General features: G+C 44.0%; 1 protein-coding gene across 6 annotated transcripts in view; it reads left to right on the top strand.

Moving 5' to 3' along the window:
- FAM168A (family with sequence similarity 168 member A) overlaps positions 1–17407 on the top strand; it is a 148773-nt gene that overhangs the window by 53870 nt on the left and 77496 nt on the right. For 5 of the 6 annotated variants that reach the window (XM_060273943.1, XM_060273942.1, XM_060273941.1 and 2 more), the window contains exon 3: positions 2186–2274. In XM_060273943.1, the coding sequence (XP_060129926.1) occupies positions 2205–2274 (70 nt within the window). In that variant the 5' untranslated portion in view covers positions 2186–2204. Of the gene's footprint in view, positions 1–2185 lie in introns of all 6 variants that reach the window. The other variant, XM_060273937.1, reaches the window with a different exon arrangement.

Below are 17407 nucleotides of genomic sequence, written 5' to 3'. Positions count from 1 at the left end.
TTTTAAAAAGGCAGTTCTCTGCCTGGATCTGCGACATTTCAGATAGTACGGAACATACTGTTGGTGTGCCAGCCAGAAAGAATATTTTAGTTCATACGTTGGTCTGGCAACAGAGATACATTTGAAGCTAGCTTGTTGTTATGTAGAGCTGATCTGCATCCAGCCAGGCATTTAACACAAGTAGGCCATCAAACCTTGGCACTTCCTCAGTGCTGCCAAAGCTTGAACTATAGAGCGGAGCCCAAAGCTCTACTCAGGATGCTCCCTGGATAGTTGGTTTAAATCTATCTGGAAATCTGCATCTTTATGTGATTTGATTATGTGTTCCACTTGTACCTTCTCTCTCTCTCTCTCTCCCCCCCCCCCCAGCTCTGGTGGCATAGATACCTATTCTGACCTTTTAACCATAGTTGGACAATTTGGGGATCATTCTGTTAAATCTGTTTGCTTGAGAGCTCACCTCCCTTCCATGGTGTGTCACATCTATGTTGCAGCCATGGTTATCACTTGCCAGATTCTTTCCTAACAATGGCTTGCCAGTGGGATTGTGGAGCACTGAAACCATGATACGTGACAGAATTTCCACCAATCCCTGTTTTTCCCTGGATATTTTAGAATAATAATTGGTGTAAGTGAAGGCACCAGGCGAGTCTCCCTGGGGAGAGCAGTCCACAAATGGGGAGCCACCCATTCTAGTGTTGCCACCCTCCATTCCTCTAGTGGAGGGGGCAAACAAAGAAGGGCCTCAGGTGATGATGGCAGGATCTGGGTTTGTTCATATTGGGGGAGTCAGTCCTGGAGGTATTGCGGTTCTGAGCTGTTTAAGGCTTCATTAGGTCAAAACGAGCACTTTGAACTGGGGCCAGAAACTAATTGGCAGCCAGTGCAGTCAAGTCAGGATCAGTGTAATATGCTCAAACTGCCTTGTCCCAGTGAGAAAATTGGCCACTGAATTCTGCACCAGCTGAAGTTCCGGAACAATCTTCAGAGGCCGTCCCACATATAGTGCACTGCAGTAGTTGAGTATCACAGCTGTGCAGAACCTCAAGCCCAACGCTCCAGCTGCCACACAACAATAATAGTAGTAGTAATCGTAATAATAATAATAATAATAATAATAATAATAATAATAATAATTTATTATTTATTATTTATACCCCGCCTATCTGGCTGGGTTTCCCCAGCCACTCTGGGCGGCTTCCAACAAAATATTAAAATACAATAGTCCAGGCATGTCCAACAGGTAGATTGTGATCCACCGGTAGATCACTGGATGTTTGTGGTAGATCACTGGTTCCCCCAAAAGAAGCTCAACAACTTTGGTCCTCCCCCAAAAAAGCTCAACATAGTTGCCCTGCACCCCCCAAAATGGGGCTTTCCTCCTTGCTAAATAAAGCTCAACAACTTTGACCTAAACCCCCCAAAAGGGGGTAGATCACTGCCAGTTTTTAACTCTGTGAGTAGATCGCAGTCTCTTGGGAGTTGCCCTTCAGATGCTAAAAGCTTCCCTAAACAGGGCTGCCTTCAGATGTCTTCTAAAAGTCAGGTAGTTGTTTCTTTCCTTGACATCTGATGGGAGGGCGTTCCACAGAGAGGGTGCCATCACCGAGAAGGCCCTCTGCCTGGTTCCCTGTAACCTCACTTCTCGCAGGGAGGGAACCGCCAGAAGGCCCTGGAGCTGGACCTCAGTGTCCGGGCTGAATGATGGGGGTGGAGACGCTCCTTCAGTTATACTGGATAAATGTTGCTTTATGATATGGGTATGATTTATTTCCTGTGATATGAATCTTACACTCAGTGTACAACATGCACCTGTGGCCCAAACATTGTGGGGTTTTTTTGGCCTCAACTCCCTGATCTGTCCTTTGGCTTGGACTCCCCCTAGTGGAAGAGGGGACTTGCTCTTTCTGATTTCTCCCAAGTACCATTTAATCGCAGTAGTGAAAAACTCATTTCTTGCAATTCTTTCGCTGTAATTAGGAGGAAAGGTAAGTCACCCGTGAGAATAATTTAAGAGAATTAAGTGAAGGCTCCAAAACTTGAAAAACTGAGTAAGCTGTTGTATTTTCGTAAATACTTATTTTGCAACTCGTATGTCATGAATCATAAACACAGTCCTTACCATCCTAATGTGAGGGTGGGAAATACTTTTCTGTATTCACTTCCCCCCCCCTTTCTCTTTCAGAGTGTTCACGTCTTCCACAATGAATCCAGTTTACAGCCCCGTTCAACCTGGGGCTCCTTATGGAAACCCTAAGAACATGGCCTATACAGGTAAGGTTGCTTATATTACCATGCTCAGAGGACTAGATCCCATGCAGGTGATGTGCCTTTTTATGGGGTGGACCATTTCAGATGGAAGGTGGCGGCTAATCATACAATGCTCTTTAATACCCCCACCTCCACTCTCTGCATGTAGAAAGCTAGATGTGGGATGGCAGGTCTAAGCTGGGTTTTAGCCTTGTGAAGTTCTCTCTCTCTCTCTCTCTCTCTCTCTCTCTCTCTCTCTCTCTCTCTCTCTCTCTCTCTCTCTCTCTCTCTGTGTGTGTGTGTGTGTGTGTGTGTTATCGGCAGATTGAAGTGGTGTAGTTCAGATACAGGTTTTCCACGCAGCAGTGTGTATACCAGGCAGCTGGTTAATTCAGATAAGTTGAACCCGTTGCTGTAACCAAGTTTTGTTGTTCTTCTGGGATCTTGTTGTTACCCCTGGAGTTTCCTTCAATGCACCAGCTTTTGTTTGATAAGACTTCTCTCCTCAGGCATGTTCTAATGTGATACTTCAATTTGTGCTTAACATTTGGTATGTCTGCCCTATGGGATCTAATCACTTATCTTCAGTCTGCACGCCTTAAGAAAGTCAGTGGTTTCTCTCTCTGCTGATGACTCCTTCCTTCTGCATAAATAACTCTCTGCAGGTTACAGTGATGAACTTTGCCATGAGTTACCACTGATGTAACCTGTGAATATTGCACAAGAAAACTCATTCATATGTTAGCAATTACACCTGCTGAAAATACAAAATGTAAAAAAAGCCCCTAATGCAGTTATTTAATGCAGGTGGTTTCTTGTTTTAGTTTCATGCCCATGCGTCTCAACTCTATAAAGATTTCCTCATTAGAGTTCCTTAGTGAAAAACACAGATGAAAATTCCTGTAATTATTGGAAGTTGTTTATGTTCTGCAACTGTATTGATGAAGTGTTCCAGTTTGCGAACGTTTTTCGGAAGCCGAACGTCTAACGCGGCTTCCGAATGAGTGCAGGAAGCTCCTGCAGACAATCGGAAGCCGCGCCTTGGTTTTCGAACAGTTTCGGGAGTCAAACGGACTCCCAGAACGGATTAAGTTAGAGAACCCAAGGTACCACTGTAATAGAAAATGGGGCCAGTATCTATCTGTCCTAGATCTCTTTGTCACTTTGCAGACAGGAGTGATACTCAACTGTTCTGGGATGCTTCTCTTCCTGCACCAGTTGCCACAATATAACAGACTATTGTAAGTCTACAACAGGGGTCCCCAAACATACCTGGCTTTGGGCTGGTTGCGCGATGGGCCGAAGGACGGGGGAACACGCTCCCATACACGCACGCACTTGCTTTTTCTGGCGTGGGTGGCGCTGGAAATGGCTTCTGCGCATGCGCAGACATCATTTCTGGCGCACTTCCGGGTCGGCGCGGTGACGGAAATAGCTTCTGCGCATGAGCACAAGCTATTTCTGGCGCCGCACCAACCCAGAGATGGGTAACCGCACCGTGGCACGCCGGTAAGAGTGGGCGGTGGGGGTTGGCGGGGGCCACACAATTGGCTTGCGCGGGCCGCATCCGGTCCCCGGGCCTTAGTTTGGGGACCCCTGGTCTACAACTACCATGCTGTAGATCTTGAACGAAGCTGCCGTGTGTCCTACAGAGCCTAGTTGTTTTGTTTGGAAGTGTCTTCATTCCTGCTACTGCAGCCGGTAGCAAGAGACTGTCTCTGAAAAACCATCTCAGTAGGAAGTTAGGAAGATGGGCATTTTGACCAACGCCAGTTGGCATGCAGGGACCTAAAATATGAGCTGAGCATCTAGTGCATAGAAAGGTGAAGGGATGGGGCAGCTTAAGAGGTGCAGATACCTGGGGAGAGAGACCTGAGGAGGAATGATGTGATGGCTGGTGATCCATAAGAATTGCATAAGAGGCAAACCTGCAAAGGACCTGGAAACAGAACAATATATTGGAACAGACAGAGTGTTCCAGCAGAAAATCAGGAAATGGCTATAAGGGAATAAGAGTTCAGGAGAGGCTGAGAATAAGCATTCATGTCATGTCTGAGCTTGGTTCTTTGTGTGTCTTTGTAATATGCATGAAGATAAATGTTGTTTAATAGCATTAAAATATGTTGCCTCCTAAACATAGAAGACAAGCTTATGGGGCTGTGATAATCTAATGTGTTCTGTAGGCAGCTGTATAAAAGAGATGCATTTAAAACTTATTTCAGACTCATGGGGCACAATTGGAAAATAGGAAGTTTTGTCTGTGGCCTTGGCTGCTGAAGGAGCAAAGGGCTTTATTTGCTAAAATAACAAATAGCCCTGTTCCATTTAGACTAACCAAGGTGCCACAAGACACACCTGTAGTTGACAAAAGGAGCACTCAGTCTCCTGGCATTTGTAAATACTTGTTTCCTCTCAAGTGATGCAGTATACATTTTGTTCAGCGTTTTCCATGATTTATCTTCTTCTGGCTGAGGTTGTATCTTGTATAGCCTTTTTTAAATCTCCTTATTTCAATGTGCTTTCTCCTTCAAATTCAGCATTATTACTCATGCTGAATCTATATTGTGAAATAGTGTGCAGCCAAATGGCTGGAACGATGCTGAAATGTTGACTGAGCCTTACGTATTGGAATGGGTTGTTGCCCTCCTTTTGCATGACTGCAGTTTAGGGAAAATGTCAAGCGCCTTGGCTTTATTCTGCCTGCATGTCAGTGACAGGTAACTGCTCTGTCTGTCTTAACATCCGATGAATCAAATGAGCTATATGACTTGATTTCACCAAAGTGTTTTATTTGAGCTACCTCGTCTTTTGAAAGGGAAGGCTGCAGTTTGAGTAGCTGTTGGTCCAAATAAAAGGCATTTATTCACTTTCAGGACCAACACTGTTCCGGTGACATAGACCTGCTGAAAACCCTAGCGCTGTATCTAATTTGAATTGATTTAAAATAGATAAGCCCCCGCCCCCAAAGCAGGGATGGAGAAGGTGGTACCCTCCAGATCAGGCATAGGCAAACTCCGGCCCTCCAGATGTTTGAGACTACAATTCCCATCATCCCTAGCTAACGGGACCAGTGGTCAGGGATGATGGGGATTGTAGTCCCAAACCTCTGGAGGACCGGAGTTTGCCCATGCCTGCTCTAGATATTGTTGGACTGCCATAAACTCCGTCCTACATGGTTAGTGGCTCAAGGATAGTGGGATTTGTAGCCTGGCAACAGGTAGAGGGCCACATCTGTTGTATAGGATGTACAGTCCTCATATGATGGCTAAAGAGTGATGCTCCAATTCTCAATATAATGTACAGTATATACAATTGGTAAGCTTATCACAGCTTAAATAACCCCAGACAGGACGAGACAACTTCACAGCTAGTTGCCAGGCACTCCGGGCACCCCAGGCACTCCGGTCTTCCACTGCCTCCCGCAGTTTGGTCAAACTCATGTTCGTAGCTTCAAGAACATTGTCCAACCATCTCGTCCTCTGTTGTCCCCTTCTCCTTGTGCCCTCCATATTTCCCAGCATCAGGGTCTTTTCCAGGGAGTCTTCTCTTCTCATGAGGTGGCCAAAGTATTGGAGCCTCAGCTTCAGGATCTGTCCTTCCAGTGAGCACTCAGGGCTGATTTCCTTCAGAATGGATAGGTTTGATCTTCTTGCAGTCTATGGGACTCTCAAGAGTCTCCTCCAGCACCATAATTCAAAAGCATCAATTCTTCGGCGATCAGCCTTCTTTATGGTCCAGCTCTCACGTCCATACATCACTACTGGGAAAACCATAGCTTTAACTATATGGACCTTTGTCGGCAAGGTGATGTCTCTGCTTTTTAAGATGCTGTCTAGGTTTGTCATTGCTTTTCTCCCAAGAAGCAGGCGTCTTTTAATTTCATGACTGCTGTGATATGATAATATTTACAGTTTGATAATAAATAATAGAATCATAGAATCATAGAGTTGGAAGAGACCACAAGGGCCATCCAGTCCAACCCCCTGCCAAGCAGGAAACACCATCAAAGCCTTCTTGACATATGCCTGTCAAGCCTCTGCTTAAAGACCTCCATAGAAGGAGACTCCACCACACTCCTTGGTAGCAAATTCCACTGCCGAACAGATCTTACTGTCAGGTAGTTCTTCCTAATGTTTAGGTGGAATCTTCTTTCTAAACATTAGGAATATTACAGGTGTGGAAAAGAGGCTGCTGTTGATGCTGTTTGCCATAGCATACAACTCTGATGTTATATCAAAATGTCGGTGCGGGTAGGGGTGGGGTTATTGGGTTGGTTTTATTTTCATTATGTATTTTGTGGTTTTATATTTTGATTTTATTCTGTGAACCGTCCTGAGACCTCTGGCTTTAGGGCGGTATATAAATACTTTTTTTTAAAAAAAAAGTGCACTGTGTATAATCCTATGATCTAGAGGGTGGGATGTAAAACTAGGTCAGATCTGCACAATTTGGCGTACTGCGTTGGGTTGGCAATAAGCTTGAGGACACCAGTGAAGCAGCACAAGATGCAAGAGGTATGTCCCAAGGCTCCCCTACTAATATCACAAGATATTACGTTTGGTGCCACTTAAATTTAGTGCAGCTCTTGGATTCCACTGACTGAGCCATTTCTGATCTGATAGCTTCATCGGCATCCTCTGAGACAGCCCAAGGCATTTCATATGCTGGCTTTACCAACCTGAAATTAATATACAGTACACATATATAAAGTTTGTATCCTTTGAACGAGTTACCTATGAAATATGTTGGGAATAGAGGATGTTGTGTCTGTATGCACCTGCCTTCTCCACTCACAATGTTCCAAGGGATCCTTGAGCTTACCCTTGGGGTCTTGTGATGCAGTCAAATGTCACAGCTATGTACCTTTGGCTAACACGCTATGATATGGGCTCCTCGCTCAATCTTTCCAAGATTATGGAATATAAAGGTGGATTAATGTAGAAGCCATAGCAAAATGTTTTTAGGTATGTTAGTATTTGGTTCCATTTTGTATTTTTCTATATTCTGCTTCTATTTTATTATTATTATTAATAGGGAGTGCTTCAGTGAAAAATCTGGGAGGGGGATATTTTGGAAAAAATATATATAATAAGAATAATATTGGAGAAAACTGGGTATTGAAACCTGCTTAACCTAAGTCATATATCCCAGTTTCCAGCGGCCCTTTAAAGTACGCTTCACGCAGAGTATACGCAGTCAGAAGTTGACTTGGCTAAGAAAACACCACCAAGAGTGTAGGGTATTATTTCCCTTATATGAAACCCCTTACTAGCTGTACACTTGTAAAAGTATACAGATGAAAATACAAACGATTGGGTTTTTTAACTGAAAAACAAAGTGACTCTAAAGCGACTTTAAACTAAAGATAAATGCTTTCTCTCTTAACAACTTTATCTACCCACATTCCAACCTTCAAACCATTCCAAACCTCCCACAAACTCCCATATAACTCCCATTAAACTACCCAAGAATTAACAGCAAACTAGCTTTATAACTAAGCAACTCTCATACTAAGATTCAACTTGGAATCTCTTAAACTGAGAATTAAATCACACTGAGAGATATTTAACTGAGAGAGTGATCTACTAAGAGATGCAGAAGGCTTTCTGGCAGAGCCTTATATACAAGGAGCAGAGCCCACGCCTGTGAACAATTAACAGAAATCACCGGCACCTGTTTCTCTTAAACAGACAGTATTTACATTAGTCCGGCTCTAAAGTAACTTGACTATTCAAAAAATCCAACAGGATATGCTTTGATAAAGTATTGTGAGCAGTTACAGAAAATAAAACGTGATGCATGCAAGGAAGCAAGCAAGCTCTCTCTCTCTCACACACATACATTCTTATATGAGTTTATGTGAACATTCCATGTTTGCTGCTTCAGATATTTGAAACAAGCACCATTTGAAAGTTTAGGTTTGTGCATGGAGCCCTTTTCTTTCCTGCTGGACCCCGATTTGGATGAGCCCGAAGCTCCATCTTCATCTTCCCATTCGGCAAATATTCTGTGGAGTATCAGCCATTCTGTTACCTAATTCTATTGCCATGGATTTGTGGAGGGCCAGAGGACTAACCTCATCATAATGAACTCAAAGGTGCTCCCCAGGGCATCCCATAATATAATTTGGCTCTTCTAGTAAGAGCCGCAATTTGATCTATTTCTCTTTGCCATTGAGTGGCGATAGTAATTAAATAGTGATGTTTTGAAAAATCAGCAGAGGTAACTTAGCTGGACAAAGCTTTCACCAATAAATGCACTCATAATTTTTTCCCTGTTGATGAAGTGTCTCCTTGATTCAACAGGAAAAGTATATTGACAGGGCTAGAAAAATAATTCTAGTGTCTAGGCAGTGCCGGCATCAATCTTTCATGCGCTCAACTTTCAGAAGCTTGAATAAATATTTCAAAGTAGTAAGACTCAGCGTTCAACTTCTACGAGTTCATGCACCTGGGATTTTTCCAACCTTGCATATTGAGCAAGTATGAAGTTCTTTTCTTTTTACATTGCATTAATGAGTGTGTGTGGCATTTAAAGAAATATCCCAGCCTGATATTTGAACATATGTATGTATTGATGATTTCACTTGCTCTAGGTAGTGAAATGATAGTTGTAATAGTGGCGGCAGTAGTAGTAGTAGTGAGTGTGTAGTTTTTATTATTAGTATTATTTATATGCCACCCATCTGACTGGGTTGCCCCAGCCATTCTGGCCAGCTCCCAGCCAAACTTGAACTTGAGCTTACTATTTGAGCTTCTTTTGAGCAAGTCATGATCTCTCAGCCTAATCTATGTTGTGAGATACCTGTAAATAATCAGAGCCCTGTTGGATCAGACCAAAAGCCTATGTAGTTCAGCCTTCTTTTCTCACAGTGGCCAACCAAAGGCCTATTGGGAACCACAAGCCGTCTTTGTGCAACCCATTATCTTTCTAGAAAGCGTGGGCCAAATTTCCACCGTGGGTGGTTTTGTTTGTCTCTGACCAGTGTCACACTCTGGCTCCTTGGCACCAGAATATATCCCCCATAGGAGAAAATGCAGGATTTAAGAAAGGGAAGATAACAAAGGTTTATTCAGGAGCGGTATGTTGAAGGCTCCTCTTCAAATGTCTGCTAATTTCAGCTATTTGCAGTTGTAGGTTTATTATTTCTTCCCCCCTCCAGTGGCTGCAATCCACCTGAAGCATCTTTTGTTTTCGCTAGCAGAATGGGAGAAGCAAGAGGGTTGAGGTTTGATAGGTGGGAGAGTCAGCCTGCTAGGAAGTCTAGGAATGAAGCTGCTGGCTCTGTTGAGTGCTTTTGAGCAAAATTGTATGGAATTGAGGGACCAAGTGAATGTGCATTTCAGCTAATCAGGTACTCAAATGACCTTTATTTGCCCTGTTAGAGGTCCCAGGGAGAGATGGAATCGCTTGAAAAGGAAAAGGAAGGCAAATTCAAACACGGAAATGCTTAACAAGGTCCCCAGGAATGTAAGTGAAAGCACAAAAGGCAGGAAAACTTAGATGTTGCCAGTGTGAGAACCCATACACAGAGCACTGATGAATCAATTGAACCACTAGAGTCTTTAGATGTTTGTCTTGGCTGCCCAGGAGGCAAAGAGTTGTCACAAGAGTGGCTTTTATTTTAAAAACCATGAAACAGAAAACTTCAGGATGGAGAAGAATAGCCCAGGCACAAAATATATCAAAAGCTCTTCATGTCCTACCATACCATTTTTCTTGCATGGGGTGAGCTAAATCTGAATTACAAAAGGGAACAGAACTATATATTTTTTTGTTGTTGCCTAAAGATCGCTCAACATTTTAATGAAAATGACTCCCCTTTATTTATATGAGAAATATCTGTGCTGTTACCGTAAGACTGTCCATGCTGGGCCAAGGCAACAGTCCCCATAATCAGCCACATCAAGGGTTTTCATAACTCTAGGCCGGGTGACAGTTCCTGTCCGTTAGCAAGTCCCCAGAATTCTTAAAAACCAGCATTTTGGAATGACAAAATTCAAATTAGCAAGGGGCGGGGGAGGAGCACAACAGCACCAATGGCAGCAAGAGCAGGCAGAGGACTGGGAAGGAGGTCTTGGAAAAGTAGCATGTGCTACCATCAAACAGAGACACATGCCATTCCCATAAGCAGCAGCTCCCACCCACCCCGGTCAGGCTTGGGGCCTGGTTTTATTAGAGGTTGCAGCCGAGGGTCATGTGGGCCAGAGGCAGAAGGCATAGTCATGGATGGGCTAGTGGTCAGACAAGTGGATTTGGCAAACAAGAGGAAAGATGCAATCAAAAGCATACTTGTGGTCTAGCACACCAGGCTGGGTGAACAAACACCTAAGTTCTAGACCAGGCTTCTTCAACCTCGGCCCTCCAGATGTTTTTGGCCTACAACTCCCATGATCCCTAGCTAGCAGGACCAGTGGTCAGGGATGCTGGGAATTGTAGTCTCAAAACATCTGGAGGGCCGAGGTTGAGGAAGCCTGCTCTAGACTATGGTCTGAAGGCCCATGAAGCTAAGCAGGCCTGGATGGGCGAATGCCTGGGAGCCACATGTGCTATAAACATACAAATAACATGGAACAGTAAAGTATAAATACATTATCATAGTATTTTTGCAAATGCATATGAAACAAAATTACCAAAGTGTTTTTTTTGTAGAACATATACAGAAATGTGAAATATATATATGCGTCTCAATAAAATATATTTAACAAAACCAAAATAAAAACGACACTTAAAGATGCTATGAACCCCCCCCAATTGAGAACAATAAAAACCTGATCAATAAAACTCAAAATGTCGTCTTTAAAACCCTCTCTTTAACAATATATGCAGATAGCTAAATCACAATCATGAAAATAAACAGACAACTTTTAGTGAGGCATTGAACCTATTATATAAACTGGAATCAGCTGTCTGTGCAGTCAGGTACTACTAATGAAACCCGTTTTCTGAAGATGAGAGGTTGTAGCAGGTGCATTGTTTAAGCTAAATGGAACGGAATGAAGAGAGGATTTTAACCACTTACTGGTATAAAGTACCTAGGACTAGATAAATAGGTGGTATGTTAGAAAACCTGGAAACAAGTAGCAGAGGAGAAACAATGAAGGAGAAAATCCTATATGTGTGTTCACAGCAAAGGGAGGAAATCCACTTCATTGCTTCACCAGCAATTTGACAGCCAGCTGATGTACATTTTTAACGGTCTCAAGGACGTGTGGTGATTAGTGTGGTGACACTCTCGAAATGCACCACCAGAAGAGCGCCAGATCTACAAGTGCAGATGTTGCCAGTGTTTTCAAATGTAAATATTTCCACACGAGCATTTGATGGCATATAAACCAATGAGGGCAGCCAAAAGTAGTAAAGTTTTTGTGCATTTTAATGGTCAGCTGGACTACTGAATGAATGCATCCTGTTGGTGTATTCTGAATCGAAACAGTTTCCACTCCGGCGATGTCCGTAAGGTGCCAAAGTGGGCTGTTGAACTATGCACGTCATTACAAACCGACCAGTCTTTGCAATTCCTGGCTCTTTTATAAGCATTTAGAGGTTTCTTTTCATGGCTGCTACATTGCGTAGCAAGTGCCAAAATTTATATATATATATATAGTGCACTGCAAAGATTTGCTTACATAATCAAAAGTTAAGCTGCAAGTGACTGACTCTATTCTGGGCACTTTTTGTAGCTTTCTGAACCAAGCACATTCCTATTTGAGCTCAAAGCTTTGGATATGGCTGGTGTAATTATGTTCTTCGAATAGTCTCTGCTCAAAAGAGAAGCCTGTACTTGCAAGGCCCCTGCGCTGAAATCTCTTAAATTAGCACAGTTACATCTGAGTGGAAGGAATTGCCCAAAAGGGAAATTCTGGCTAATCATAATATGGTACAGATAGCTGTCAGATGTTAGATGGACATTTCTATCTGTTTACTCCCTGTATAGTCCGATGCTGAAATACACTTCTTGAATCAGTCCCTTCAATTGAGAGAGCAAAACATCTGAATCCCACTGTTGAACTTATAGTTCTCTATTTACTTCTCTTTTTTTGGCTAGAGCTTGGTGCTAGTCGATAGGCTAAATCCATGCCTTGGTTGGGTTCAGATCACCAGTTCAGGATCTTCTGCAGACTAGAAGGCTAGAAACATGCTCTTCTTACCACAAGAGAAAGGTGAGGTGCTTAGGATTCAGAGGCAGATTGTGCAAGTTCCAGCTTGGTGACATTTGTGGAGAATTTCAGCCTCATTGACCTTGATTCTCTTTAGCACACGGGAGTGCATTTTTGCATCTGTTGTTCACAGCGTTACAAACCTGCGCCTTAATTCTGGTTTGCAGTGTAACTTTCCAAATGATTTCCCAGGGGAATGTGCTGTGCTGGTGGCCCCAATTAAAACAAAGGGCAAGATGGAAAACTGCTGGCTCTTCTGCCTTCTGGTGTTCAAGCAGTCTAATCCTCTGCTTTTAATAAACAAAACAAAACAAAAAGATTCTTTGAGGATCCTACAAGGGCAAGCACATTGTGTTCCGTTGCTCCTTTTTAATGATAACTTCACTATGAATGACTCACAGCTCTGAGGTTTCAGAGGTAAAAGCCAGAGTAGGGTGTGTGTGTGTGTGTGTGTGTGTGTGTGTGTGTGTGTTGTCTTGAGGATGGCTTTGAGCAGGGTCAGGCAATTGTGTAGTCTCCCCAGCCGACAAGTCCAGTCACTTGTCAAGTCGCACAGTACTTGTTCCTTGATCTCAGGCCAGTTTTTTGCTGCTATATTGACCCTTCCAACTCTACAGTTCTGCGATTCTATGAATTGATGACTGTAATGTATTAGAGCAGGGATCAGCAAACTTTTTAAGCAGGGGGCTGGTCCACTGTCCCTCAAACTTTGAGGAGGGTCGGACTATATTATGGGGGCGGGGATGAATGAATTCCTATACCCCACAAATAACCCAGAGATGCATTTTAAATAAAAGCACACATTCTTCTCATGTAAAAACACCAGGCAGGCCCCACAAATAACCCAGAGATGCACCGTGATGCAGTATGAAAGGACACTTTCTATTGTGGACCAGTAGAAGGAGATCATCAAATGTTGATTGACATCGTTCTTTTGCAATACTCTAAGGAAATGGAGTCTCTGTTGGGCTTTCTTAACCACCTGGGTTGTATTGATTTTCCAAGTAAGGTCTTCACTGAGATAAACTCCTAGGAATTTAAAGGAAGAGACTCTCTCTACACAGGCCTCCCCGATGTAAAGCGGGGCTAGTTCTCCTCTCTTCCTCCAAAAGTCCAACACCATCTCCCTTGTCTTGCTGATATTAAGGTGCAAGTTGTTCCCTAGGCACCTGCCGGGTTGGTTTGGAAGAGCAGTCCAAAATTTACTTCAGTTCAATTTGGATGTTGTTGTTGTTGTTTAGTCCTTTAGTCATGTCCGACTCTTTGTGACCCCATGGACCATAGCACGCCAGGCACTCCTGTCTTGCACTGCCTCCCGCAGTTTAGTCAAACTCATGTTCGTAGCTTCGAGAACACTGTCCAACCATCTAGTCAGTGAAAGCCAGGCCTCAAAAGACCCTTCTCTGTGCATATCAGGTGGACATAAAGGTAAAGGTAAAGGTAAAGGGACCCCTGACCATTAGGTTCAGTCGTGACCAACTCTGGGGTTGCAGCGCTCATCTCGCATTATTGGCCGAGGGAGCTGGCGTACAGCTTCCAGGTCATGTGGCCAGCATGACAAAGCCGCTTTTGGCGAACCAGAGCAGCACACGGAAACGCCGTTTACCTTCCCGCTGTAGTGGTACCTATTTATCTACTTGCACTTTGAGGTGCTTTCAAACTGCAAGGTTGGAAGGAGCTGGGACCGAGCAACAGGAGCTCACCCCATCGCAGGGATTCGAACCGCCGACCTTCTGATCAGCAAGCTCTAGGCTCTGTGGTTTAACCCACAGCGCCACCTGCGTCCCATATAGCAGGCCTTTTACCTTTACCTTTTCAGCAGGTGAGCTGAGAGTGCCAGTGGCCACTAGGAGCAGCATTGGCAATGTCAATGGGAGCCTCAGGCTTCCTATAGAGGAACAGCAGATCATATATTTGCTAGGGGCATGCAGTAATTGGATTCATTCTTGGAAAAGGGAGCATTCTTGCCTCTGGTAATCTTCTTTTTCAAATATTTTTATTGAGATGACAGATTATGAGTGGAGCAACGCTCGAAAATATACACATTCTCATATACAGTGTTAGAAACAGATATGAAAGCTAGGAGCTAAATGGCACCTTAAACCTAGGTTACGGGCGCAACAATGGAATGCCTAGGCACATTTTTTAATAACAAGAATACAAAGCTGAAAATGAATGAATGCAGCTAAAATGTTATGTTCATTTTTCACATGGTCTAATCCTTCCTCTGCCCCCCCCCCACTAATATTCTTAAGTGGGTCTCTTCTCCAGTCTTCAGAGAGTAGCTGGAAGTGGGGAGGCAGCAAAAGGTCCTCCTTTCCTTCCACTCTGCAGTTTTAATCTGAAATTTTAGGCGCAGTACTGTGCCCAGAGCTCAGAAACGGCTCACGCTAATGAAATTCCCTGTCGCAAAATGTGCCTAGAACAGGGGTCAGCAAACTTTTTCAGCAGGAGACTGGTCCACTGTCCCTCAGACCTTGTGTGGGGCTGGACTATATTTTTTTTTTAAAAAAGAAAAGAACGAATTCCTATGCCCCACAAATAACCCAGAGATGCATTTTAAATAAAAGGACACATTCTACTCATGTAAAAACACGCTGATTCCCGGACCGTCCATGGGCCGGATTTAGAAGGCGATTGGGCCAGATCCAGCCACCGGGCTTTAGTTTGCCTACTCATGGCCTAGAACAGGGATTGGGGAGGCTCGGGAGTCATGGGCAGGCATTACAGTTTTGCCCAGGAGGGGCGCAAGGCGTGTGATTTCTCTGCCGGGCAACTTGCAAAGCCTTTCTTTCGCATTCTTCAACCCCCCCCCCACCTCTGTTTCTGAACTATCTTCTCATCTCTCCAGCTGCATATTACTCCAGGAGAGCAGGGTGTCACGTTTCCCAGGGACATTTAATGAAATCCGGGGACATTCCGGGGACATAATTTTTCTGGGGACAGATTTGCAAATCCGGGGACTGTCCCCAGAAAATGGGGATGTCTGGTAACCCTAGACTAGATGGGCCATTGGCTTGTTCCAGCAGACTCTTTATTTTGTTCTTAAGTCTAGGCTTTATTTCACCCGGGTCAAAGACCCAGTTTGGCACACTCCCATGCACATTTGCGTACACACACACACACACACACACACACACACAATGGCACCCCTCTGGAGGCTTCAGCCAGGGCAAAAAACCTGGCTAGCCCCTCGCCCCGTAGCTATGGCTCTGCTTAAAGCTCTTGCCAGGCTTTGTTTTCGTCCATCCGGAGCTGTGTGTGCTTTAAGAGCAGTAAACCTCTGAAATCTGCACCTCTACAATCTTTAGACTTCCATGAGTCATACACAACAACTTTCTTCCCTGCAAAATGTAGCATTAATAATAAATTGGCTTTCATCCGTCCTGATTTGCATATTCTTTTTTACAGGCAAGGGACTATTTTCTACCTGAACATATAGGAACATACTGTGGAAGTTAGGTCCTGCATGAGACTTGATTCTACACACACACACACACACACACACACACACACACTTGCAAGACCAGTTTTGGAATCTTGAAAATTGGCTCTTTGACCATCCTTCATAAAGAGGCTGTCCTTTACTGCGCTTGCACAGTTTGTAGATTCCATGAAGGAACAAATGAAAATTGGATCCTGCTAGCAGTCTGCTGGAATTACTTCTAATCTTGCATTCAGGCAGGCTTAGCAATGAGCAATTTGGGTAATGTTTGCATTGTCTGTTTCTATGAGCAGTGAATTAGGATTTTGTGTTTGGAAGGGTGTATATTAAATATTGAATTTTTCTCCTCCCCAGGTAGACAATTATTATTATTTTTTTACATTCTAGGCAGGCATTATAATTTTGTTGAAAGGTCAGCTTTTATGGATGGAAATCTGATCCAGTGCTGGCTAGTAAAGCCTCTGTTTACAAGTTGTCAAAGTAATTCTTTTGACTAAGTTGCCCCATGCCAGCCCCTGAAGTTGTGTGGTGCCCTCATGCCTGTAGCTGGCCAGCCAGATGTTTGCATGGGGCACACAGGACAGGCACCGCTCTCCTCCTTAAACCCTCTACCGGTACCTTTGTTGTCACAAGGAAGAAGGAGCCGAGTGAAAGCTTCCTTTCCTTGCCCTATCTTAATTAACCCTTTTGCTATTTCTCTTGGTCCCAGAATTCTACTCTTTGCCTTGGTTGGAAAGAAGGCATCGTCCACAACTTTCTGTTTCTTTGATTTGCTCTGAGTGTTGCAGTTTCAACCATGAAAGAGGATGAATGTTGTGGGGGTGGGGAGCAGGCTATCATTGATACACTTTAGATTTATACACAACTAGCTGGCCCTGCACGCGTTGCTGTGCGTTAGTCTGTGAAATGGAGGGTAATAGCCCCCCTTCAGATCCCCCTGAGTCTCAGAGTCCCCCTGAGTCGAGGCGAGACACTGTGGAGAGGGCAGGTTTCATCCCTGTGTCTCCCCCCCCCCCGTTCTGACCCATTACGTATCCCTGCCCTCTATTGCCCCCCCCTTACCTCCACTTGGCCTAGTCTGGAAAGCGGCCTAGTCTGTCTGATAATGGCCGCCTGTGTGGTTTAAGTTGCTTGGTTGATGATGATGTCATTTGGTTTGTGGGTGTGGCTTAGATTTCTCAGGAAGGGAGGGGGTGTACTGTGGGAGGAATTCCACTTGAGGGCGCTGTTTGACTTGGTGGAAAAGCGGGTCAAATTCTGCCGAGGTGTGTGATTTGAGGTTTTTCATGTCCCCTACAACCCTCAGGGAGTGGCCTGGATCGCTGTGTCAAAATTTCAGGACGATCGGTCAAGCGGTTACGGAGAACATAGCGGCCGTCAGTTTCAAGATTTTTACATTTATATATATATAGATTCATGGAATTTGGCTTTCTATAATTGTTTGTTTCATTTGCACAGAGCATGCACATCCCGCCTAGAGTATTCTGAGAAACCAATTTCCTCCTGTGCTTTGCATCAGATTTCTGTGTTGCACTGTAATGCAGATCTAACT

This window comes from Zootoca vivipara, chromosome 4, assembly GCF_963506605.1.
Source record: "Zootoca vivipara chromosome 4, rZooViv1.1, whole genome shotgun sequence".
Lineage (NCBI taxonomy): Eukaryota > Metazoa > Chordata > Lepidosauria > Squamata > Lacertidae > Zootoca > Zootoca vivipara.
The sequence above is the reverse complement of the archived record's forward strand: the minus strand, read 5'-3'. Positions and strand labels throughout refer to the sequence as shown.